The 10499-nt window shown below is 41.1% G+C and overlaps 2 protein-coding genes across 2 annotated transcripts; both read right to left on the bottom strand.

Annotated features, from left to right (window-relative positions):
* Positions 1 to 147: 147 nt before the first annotated feature.
* On the bottom strand, positions 148 to 897 carry LOC135645710 (uncharacterized). Its single transcript, XM_065164352.1, has one exon. It carries the CDS (start codon positions 895 to 897, stop codon positions 148 to 150), a length of 750 nt encoding a protein of 249 aa, XP_065020424.1.
* Positions 898 to 3465: 2568 nt separating this feature from the next.
* LOC135643980 (protein TRAUCO-like) lies at positions 3466 to 9605 on the bottom strand. Its single transcript, XM_065161311.1, has 2 exons — positions 8515 to 9605; positions 3466 to 3875 (listed from the first exon to the last, which is right to left on the bottom strand). The coding sequence occupies exons 1-2, from the start codon at positions 9554 to 9556 to the stop codon at positions 3601 to 3603; spliced, it is 1317 nt and encodes a 438-aa protein (XP_065017383.1). The 5' UTR covers positions 9557 to 9605; the 3' UTR covers positions 3466 to 3600.
* Between the last annotated feature and the right edge of the window lie 894 nt (positions 9606 to 10499).

Below are 10499 nucleotides of genomic sequence, written 5' to 3'. Positions count from 1 at the left end.
TCTCTCTCTCTCGACTAAGAACTGGTGAACTTGCAATCGTTTTGTGTCTCATGGTGTTGTTTGCAATAATGTTGATGGGATATGTATGTGTGTTACAATGAAAGATAGAAGGAAGTGCATATGCATTCAGCAGCAGAGGAATTGATGTCAGCCGGTGTCTTCCTTGTTGTGGTGGTTGTTCTTGCGGTGGGCACGCTTCTTCCTTCTGCCAATCCCACCAAAAGGGGCACCGCCGCTCCTCCTCCTCCGCTCCGCCTCGTTGATCGTCTCCAGCTTCGGCTTCCAGGAGCGGCAGCTCACCAACTGCTTGTAATCCTTCGCCAACTCCTCGGTGGTGCACACTCTCCTCCCTCTCCTATCCATGGCCTCCTCTTCCGATGCCGATCTCCACAGGCAATCCAGGTACTCTTCGGACACGCGGACCTGGAGCCTGCCGGCGGCCGTTTTCTGGATCTCGATGAGCCGCGGGAGAGGGGCGCCGGCGCCGCCCCCCCGCTGCTTGAAGGCTCCGAAGCAGGAGGCGAGGGAGGCGAAGGATAGGGCGGAGTGGAAGAAGTGGGAGGAGAGGAGGAAGTAGGTGTGGCCCGGGAGCAGGCAGTCGTCGGGGGACAGGGCGGGGAGGGGCTGGCCGATGACGAAGGCGTCGGAGCGGCAGAGGAGGTGGAGGGGGTGGCTGGCCATGAGCTCTGCGGCGGAGACACGGCAGTGGTAGAGCTTGATGTGGCCGTCAGGGCCCACGAGACGGACGGAGGGCTTCGGCGAGTCTGCTGTAGCTTCGTCGTCGTCATGGGCGGTGAACCAGGAAGAGGAGGAGGAAGAGGAGTGGCGTGTGGCGCCTGCTGCTACGTGGAAGCACCATGGGATCATTTGCAGACCGAAGAAGGGTTTGAGACCCATCTCCTCCTGCACTTAATAGTTACCACTCATACGAGAGAGAGAGAGAGAGAGAGAGAGAGAGATGGAAGCAACGGGCATTGGGAAGACGGGACTCAATGCCTGCGGTGCAGAGTGAACACAGAGAGCAGACCCAACAGAGCAGTGGGTACTGTAATATATGGCTCATGTTGAACAAAAGCTTCACTTAGTTTACTTTTCCTTCTTTCTTCATAATTATTTAATAAAAAAACCACTGCATTATAATATCACATATAAAAAGTATTGGTGTAGTGATAATATCAAATCAAACCAATCAAATATTACATCTACCACAATCATCGCTTACTAAATTTTGATGATTCAAAATCTCATTCGATAGTAAGTGAATTATTTCTATGATTTAGATCTTTGATCTTTTTAATTTATAAATAAGAATAATAATCTGATGGTATGTCAAAATCTATCCTCAGGTGTAAAATATGGTAAAGGTAAAGAAATCAAAGTGAACCAAAGAAAGCTTGGTCAAACACCCTCCCTCATCTTTTCTTTTCTCCGAGTGCAATTAATGTAGTTCCTATCCTCATGAGATTGGTAATGCTTCACCTTCACATATTATCTGTTTGGTCCAACACAAGCTTTGACGTGAAGAGGAAATGGATAGAAGCGACGGCTGCGTGGCGTCTATCTTTTTCCTCCCTTTTCACGTGCTCTTCCTCCGAGGAGACTCCCTTTGAGCCCTTCACTGCATTTAATATCGAAATCTTCTCATTGACATATGATTTTTTTTCTAGGGAAAATTTTCGATGTAACTTTTGGTCGTCTCATTTTACTACATTATCTTACTTTTATCATTATCATTAATGTGGTCGAATATTGAGACACATAGTTTCCACATACTCCATGAGAAGGCTATGATTGTTTAGACCTTTATCCTTCTTTTTCTTTGCTTTCACACGTGCAAAATTTCTTTGAACTGCCAATCTGCTCCCCCAATTTCCACGCTATGCTTCTGGCGTGTACAGAGACTCTTCTTTTGTCTACTTGTTATCCATATGTCTCAAACCAATTAAAGTGACAAGGACTGGCTCAATAGACCTTGGGCTCTTTTTTTCTTGAAAGGAATATTATCTCCATTAATCCATCAGCTGCAAGCTAATCACACAGGTCTCCTTGCAGAAACTATTGAATTCAGCTTCCCAACTTGAGCTGATTCTTGTATGTGACCAAAACTAGCTAACAGATGTACTAAAACTCGCTGGCATTCCTCATCACCTAATTGGTCATAACTAGCTCAATTGATTTAGGCTGCCACATCTTCTTCCTTGTAACCTCCACTCTCTCTTTCTCTCTGTCACATCCCCTTGGTAGGATTGGGTGCAAGACTGATGTAATCACTGGTAGGGGCAGTAGCTCAACACCAAAGAGAGAAATGCTGGGTGGGAGCCATTCTGATGGTTCCAGAGACACCAAAGAGAGTCGGCTATCAAACATTGGATTGTCTCTACCTCCTTTTTCCCAAGTCAGGAACCATTTGAAGCCAAGCACCTTAGTACCATTGTCAAAGAGATCAAAAGATGAATTCAACTGGTTCTTTTCTTAAATCAAAGCCCAATACATAGTGGCAGAAGAGCAGTCAAATAAAGTGTGCTTGGCCAAATCTTGAAGAGGACAGAATACCAAACAAGGCTCGGGCAACGAATGAAAGATTCCAGATGGCAAATCCAATGTAGGTAGCTTGCTCCAAAATAATTATCAAAGAAAGAACTTATTTGGAGAACCAATCCTTGGCATCCACACTACCTTGCAGCCAAACCAGCATGCCTCACTTTCATTTTCTCCATTTTTTTACCTACATGCACCATATGCAGTAACTCCATATTCACTTATCATCACAGGGGACAGGAGAGATATGAATGCCATAAATTCTCTCCACAAGAAAGGGATGAAAAATTATAGTTAAATCATCTCACTCGTATTAACAAAAGTTACCCTCTTTCTAGAAGGGAAGTTAACAACCTAAGGTTGAGATCATAATCCCATTTCCTACAAGTTAGGCAATACCTCCCTTAATATTGCCTACAAAATGACAAGTTCCTTCTGTTGTTTAGCTCCCTTCAGCAATATTTGGCAGTCTGGATACACAGAATCATGTCATTGTTAAACAATGGGATATTTCTTTACTGTACTTGTAGATCTTAAACGACTCGAGAAAAAGTTCCATAATCAAAATATGTAAGGATATTTTCTTACTGGGGTCTGGTAAATTCATAAAGATACAACAAATATATAATCATGTATATACATAGTAACATGCATGTTGACCGAGTTCCCAGTGGTCAACTTATTTGTAGATAGCAGATTAGCTCAGGTTTGCTGCCTCAGGAAAGTGATCAAATCCGTCATCGGCAACCCTGCACCACGGCCAATCAAACAATTTGACATGGCTGCTAAAGAGAGAGTAGATGTCAAAGCTTTTTAATTGCAATAGCACAGAGTTGACCACTTGTATTAATGTCAAACAATGACAGGTTTGGCTCATTTGTCTGAGTACAGGTATAAGATTTTTTAGCACACATGAACACAGCACCAGAAGCAACACAAGAATAGATAATTAGCAGAAGGATCATATGCAGGTCTAAACCTCAGCAATTAGTGAAACTGACGGACTACATACGACAATGTCCCACCGTGTCCATAAAAGGTTAAATTGATGAAAAAATTTGGTTAACTTGTTTTTTCTGAGAAGCCATTTTCTGCAGGACCTTCAACCTTGCCATCAAATCCATGATATGGAACTTCGCTCATAGGACAGGGAATTTGACGGCCACCGAAATCTTGAGGAAAATACTCGAAATCAGGCCCAAAATTGAATCGCACTTCACAGTTTGGCTGGTTAGGAAGCGTGTACATTGAGGCAGCAGGATAATATCGGCCTCCAAAAAGATCGGTAAAAGCAACACCTTGGCATACTCCATTCTTGAAGAATGATATTTCACTCCCTGCAGGGTTGCATAAATGGACAACCAGACGAATCATCATAAGGTGCACAGAGAACATCATACTATATTATGCTGTGAAGCTGAAACTCATGCAGAATGATAAGGTTATTTGTGCAGGCATAGACATCAACCATTCTGATCCTATTGGATAACATTTACATGCGAAAATATCAAACTAGTGAGCAAGTTTAGAATTTACATTTACATGCTAAAATTCCAAACTAATAAGCAGGGCCTAAAATTTCAATTGCAGACCCTGATAGACAGACCGGCATGGATCTGATACATACTAGCATATCAACATATGGTACAGCCTCATACTGGTTGGCACTGAGAAAGGGTCACAGTAGTAGTAGTAGTAGTAGCATGAGGAGGAGGAGGAGAGGAGCATACTAGGAGGAAGAGAAGGTGGGGGAGAAGAGAAATACTGGATGGCAGTGGACAGCATATGCAGCAGGAGGCAGTGTGAGGTGAATCCACATTTCAGTTGAGGGAAGGTGTTAAAAAGTTAAAAACCAACTCTAAACTTAACACACAAAATAACTTAGAACTGGGCAGTAAGCCCAACTCAAAGTTACAGGGCAGTAACCTGTAAACTGGACCAAACTGGGTGAAAACTGAAAAGTTCCAATCTGCATGCCTATTCAGCCTGGTACCAGTAAATAACCACCCAGAATTTCAAAGTTCAAACCATGGTAGTGAGTATTAACTATTAGTTACACTTATCTAATAACGTTATAAGATTAAGGAAATGAATTAGTCAGAAGATGTCTGCAGGACTTGAAAATAATTAGGAGACAACATGGCACACTAAGTTCAGCATTAACACCATCAACCAACCACTAGAACTACAAAGAATTTGTAAACTGTTTGTGAACAACTATGATTTCTTCTTGGAACTAACTTGGGGATTATGATCTTAACATTCCAAAGAAGTTAAAGCATAAAACTTATCTTGCCACAAATGTGAAGATTTCATGCAGAAACAAGGTATAGCAACTCTGCAGCAAGTTTCATTAATTGTGGAAGATGAACAAGACCACCAAGAAAAGACGGGTTAGCTTCAAGAATTTAGTCACTTCAAATCATGAAATTGAATTCAAATACCCTATTCTTGCAATAACTCAAATTCACAGCACATCAGAGAAACTTCCCCTTTTCTTTATGTGGCTCATGAATGCGGCCAGCTGACATTGCAATCTTGGGAGTATGGTTCGTCTTACCGGTTCATACCGATATACCGACCAGCTATCGGTACGATATGTACCGAGTTGTACCGAACATATCAACACATAGTACATTAGAGTGTACCGATGTACCGCCCATACCGAGCGGTATGCCATGGTACGACGAACCTTACTTGGGAGCATCTCCCATCTAAAAGGTTTTTGATAATTATTTTATTGTATCAATAGATCAACTAGATGCACAAATTACATTAAAATTTAACAAAACATCAATTTTTTTGAAAGTGGTTATGTCCAAGTTTATTCTATAACATTTGCCTTACTAATGTTCTTCTTATAATCTCCCCTTTGATCCTATTTATGATCTCTTGATACTACAATACAGAGAATAAGACTTCATTCATAATGGAGCAGAATCACTACCCACATTTACTGACACAAAGAATGAATATGATGAGAGGAGACAACGAAAAGGATAGAAAACTGTTCTCAGCTTTCTAAAATTATTAACTTTTCTATTACTGGAAATTTTGAGTTAGCATGGGTGAAAGCCTGACCGTCCAATACAAATCAATCCTAATCATGATACTGATTTAAACCCTCACTTTTACTCCCTAGCATCAGAGACCCATTAGCAGACCAATGGAACCTACACCTTCCCATATTAAGATTCTCAGCAAATGCATGATTCTTATCCCTTTTGTAAAATGATGAGAGACAAGGAAAAGGATAGAAAAATGTTCTCATCTTTCTAAAATTATTCACTTTTCTATTACTGGAACTTTTGAGTTAGCATGGGTGAAAGCCTGACCTTCCAATACAAACCAATAATAATCATGATCCTGATTTTGGAACCTCATTTTAATACTCCCTAGCATCAGAGACCCATTATCAGACCAATGGAACCTACTCCTTCCCATATTAAGATTCTCGGCAAATGCATGATTCTTATCCCTTCTGATTCTCCTCTTAGCTAGGAATTTCTTTAATTTATCTTGTGACCTTTTGACAATCCTTGGTGCTCCTGAATAAGGATGAGGATAGGGCTTTGTGTAGCCACCATTCCTACCATATTTGGATTTATAAATCCATTCTAATATGCCTAACAGATATATAGTGAGAAATCTATAGAGAAATAAATGGATGACACAAATAAATAATTAAAACCAAGGTGTAAAGATAATTAAATCCTGAGAAAACTTATGTCTCAATGTAAGACTTTCTGTAAACCATCATAACTTATACTGAATCAATTTGCTTCTAACTGCAGTTCATTAAATCCTGGTTATTGCAACAATGTGTGGAATTCATGGATGTCTGTGTTTAACAGATCAATTTGTTTTCTAGGATGATCAGCATTTGGCAAAACTACAACACCAGCTTCTAAGAAAGCATAGGGGCTGATGAGGTTAGATGTGAGTTATTTGAACTTCGATTCAACAATGATTTATCGGAACATTTAAATACCATAAAGAGAAAGGGAAATACAAATGAAAGAGAAATGTCAAGAAACCAAGAAAAAGAATAAACAGAAAAGAAAACTAATCACAGGACCTGATGACCAAGAAAACCATACTCAGCCACAAAACTACCCATTTCATAATAACAATATACTATTTCCCAGCTGCACAGCATGAGTCCTATTCCTATCTTAACCAGGCCTACCAAAAACCCAATGATGCTTATCTTGAATTACTTCTCTGTCCGAAAATTGATCATAATGCAATAACAGAACAATAAAGAAAAGAGAGAGAGAGAGAGAGAGAGAGAGAGAGGAGAAAATACAACTTTCTAGAACTGAAAACAAAATTTAGACAATGTCTTTCAGGCTATTTTCAATTGGAATTATAGGCATTGTCTTGAGAAATAAAGAACAAAATTGTGATAGATTGGTCATCCTCAAGCAACCAGTTAGTCTTATATAAAATTCTATGAAAAAGATATTAAGAATAAAGTAAATAAAAATCAAGATTTCCACACCACCAATATATGCAAATAATTGTAAGAAAGTATCTTTTAGCTCAAGTAATAACTGGTGTAAATTGCAAAAAGGCAATAATTCAACTGTATAGATTCCAGTCCTATATCACTTAAGTGTAAGAAATATTTGGGGGCATTCAGGGTCAAAGACAAGTTTATTATTATGTGAAAGCACTTTCAGACTCTTGGGATTCTGGCAAGGTGCACAAGGCATGCCTTGTGAAGCCATGTAGCCTACATTTGAGACAAAGCAAAATCTGAGCCTCACTGAACGTTATACCTTAACATGCCTAGCACAATACCATGGTATACAAATGTTATGTTGAATGACATACATGTCATGTCTAGTTTTTATGAAAGGCAGCACAAATTAAAAATGTCCAACAGAATATTATTGCAAAAGAAAAAAACATGATGCATCCATGAGCAAAAAAAAAAAAGAAACTAAGATGAGATACAAGTAAAAAATTGCAACCAAAAAGAGAAGAACACTGAAAAACAACAGGGAAGGAGGGAAAAGATGAGATATGTGGTGAACTCCAAAAAATAATGTGAAAGCTCTCTCTATCATCAGATGTTTCATGTATGAACAACATCCATCAGCAAATACGTAAAGAGTTGGGATTATTATGATACACTATAAGCTCTTCCCACAAGGTTTAACAGATAGCAAAGTTATACTAACAATAAGAAAGAAGCAAGATCAACCTACAACTAAGCATATTGCCCATTTCCAGTACAAATTGATATGCAAATAGACCAATTACAGGAAATGTAAGTCTAGGATAACCTAAGCAAACTGGTCATAACTTTTATCCACTAGGGAACATAGAATCATGGCCAAAATTCCTAAGGCTGGTATCATAAATTTTTCTTATCACCAACCACACAATGTTCTTTATTTCCTCAAAATCCTCCAATTTGGTAGCTCCATCATCGTTATTGAAGTCATTTGTTTCCATCAGCCATACAAGAAATAATAATCATCTGCTCACTCAAGAACCTCCTCCTCCAAACGAACTTTATCATCAACACAAACTCAATACAAAATTTGCAATGTAAAACTAACGGACACTTATTAAGGATACGATTGTTAAGAACAGAATTACACCATAAAACCATAATCTGGCTCTCAGACATAAATACTACTTCAATTCGGGAAGTAGTACTTCAGCTACACAATTTATACTGTGAGGTCCAAGAACAACATTCTATACTAAAAATTATCCTGACAAGCAGATAACAGTAAAATGAAGAAGATAAACATATGGAGACTAAATTTTCTTTTTTATAGCCAATGAGACAGTTAAAACATAAGATAAGCATGCAAAAGGTTATCTCAATAAAAATGCTGTATATAATCTTTGCTTTGGTTGATGGTAATCACAGCTTCCAAGAAAACTAATAAGCAAAGCAAATAGAAGCCTAAGCAAAATAGCTTCATATTGTAACTATTGAGAGGAAGAGCTAACCTGGCACAACTTTTGGAGGGTCATCTTTCCCATCAACCGAATACACGTACCTCTGCCCCTTGTACCAGATCAAGTGAGGAGGCTTCGGTGCATACGAAGCTCCATCTGGAATATTAATGTAGAACCCAATGACATCCCCTTCAGTATACCCCTCTTCCCCATACTTCTCCCTCAGTGCCTTGTGTATCTTAGTGCCATCAATGTCCCTATAACCGAAGCTATTCCCGTCATACCCCACCGGTGCCTGGAGGTCCCCTTTCTCCGTCGTCCACCCGAGCCTTGTGTGCCCCGTCTCACCCAGCCTCACCACCTTGATCTCGAAGTACCACGCACCCTCCTGCACCCCTCTGGTGGCCCGGACCATGCGGTACCCTTTGGTGCTGCCGGCCGACAACCGGTCATCGCTGAGCTCCACCTTCTCCGCCTTATACACCCTCGACAGGCATATCTTCGCCTCAGGGGTGTCGTCGGTCTTGTCCGGGAACCGGGGAACCGGGGTCATGAGGACAGTGTCCTCCACGGAGGCGGCGTGGTGGTTGTTGCCCGATTTCCCCTTTTTCTTTCCCTTCCGCGAGGTGGATTTCGACCAGACATTGTTGCTCTTCTTCTTAGGCTTCTTCGCGGCGGTGGTGGCGGCGGGAGGAGGCGGCGGCGGGAGCGGCACGGCGGCGGCAGAGGAGGAGGATAGGGAGACGAAGGAGGACAGAGGCCGCTGCTTCTTCCGGGCGGAGGCGTCATCGTCGTCGTCTGAGGAGGTGGAGGTAGAGGACGGCGGAAGCTCGTCGGCAGCGGCCAACGCCACGGCGGGCGCCATTACGTCGGGTGTTTGGAGAGAGGAAGGGTCAGGGAGGTCAGGCTTGGTCGCGAGCCGTTCCGCGTCGTCCGGCTCGCCTGGTTCCACAGGGGCCGGAAGGGAGGCGAGGGCAGCGGCAGGTGCCGCAGGTGAGGCGGGAGAGAGAGGAGAGGGGATGCAATCGAGGGCGTCACTCCAGCGATCGTCGTCGGCGTCGTCGCCCTTGCGAGGGGCTTGGTGGCCGTCCATCGCCGGAAGGAAGAGCGGACACAACTAGGAATCTGATAGCAAGATATAATTCCTTTGGGGCTCGAGCATATAAAGAGATCTCTATGTGAATCAAAGAAATTAGTGCTAGAAGATCAAAGGGCATGTCAGCCGTTGGATTTGCAGAAAGGGTCCGAGTCTGGTAAGCTTCGGGTCCGTCTCGTTTCCCGTCCGAACCAGCCGGACTTCGATTAGCTCTTGCATTTTGATGTGAAAGGCTCCTCTGTATTTTTCTCAGTCGAGTAATATATATTTTTTCTTTAAAGAAATACTGAGATTGATAAATATTTTTGGATTTATAAAATCAGTATGGTTGAAGAACAAGAAATCCAAATATGTAAAAACTTATGTATCAAGCAAAACAACTATTGAAATTAGGTTTTAATTATTCTATACTTACGTTATTGAATGTGAGTGGATACTATGTATAGAAATTGTGAGTTTGGATAAACTCACAGAAACGGTCAGTTTCCTCTCATATATTGAAATTTTAAAATTTTTTAATATATATATATAGTTGTAAGTAAAATATTATTAATCAATCATCATCTAACACATGATAATCAAGGTGACATAGGAGAGATAGGACTTACATCCTTGATTCGTGCACATGAACATTAGTACAAAACAAACGTTACCTCTTAAAATATATTATCTAAAATGCTTCATCTTATTTTTACCCGATATAAAAGTCTATCTCTAACATGCGAATCAAGGTCGGTTATCTTTTTATCGATTCCATCTTACTTCACCTCACTTCAAAACTAACTTAGACGTCGAAGGGATTAGATCAGAAAACTCACACTCAACCTCGATCTTCGTTCATATTATCGTTGGAGCTAATAAGCACACCCACAATGACCTCAAAAGACCTCCAACTTCATCAAAACGACACCATATTATTCATGCACATGTGTAGTCGAAC

Source organism: Musa acuminata, chromosome BXJ3-8 (assembly GCF_036884655.1).
Source record: "Musa acuminata AAA Group cultivar baxijiao chromosome BXJ3-8, Cavendish_Baxijiao_AAA, whole genome shotgun sequence".
NCBI classification, from domain to species: domain Eukaryota; kingdom Viridiplantae; phylum Streptophyta; class Magnoliopsida; order Zingiberales; family Musaceae; genus Musa; species Musa acuminata.
The sequence above is the reverse complement of the archived record's forward strand: the minus strand, read 5'-3'. Positions and strand labels throughout refer to the sequence as shown.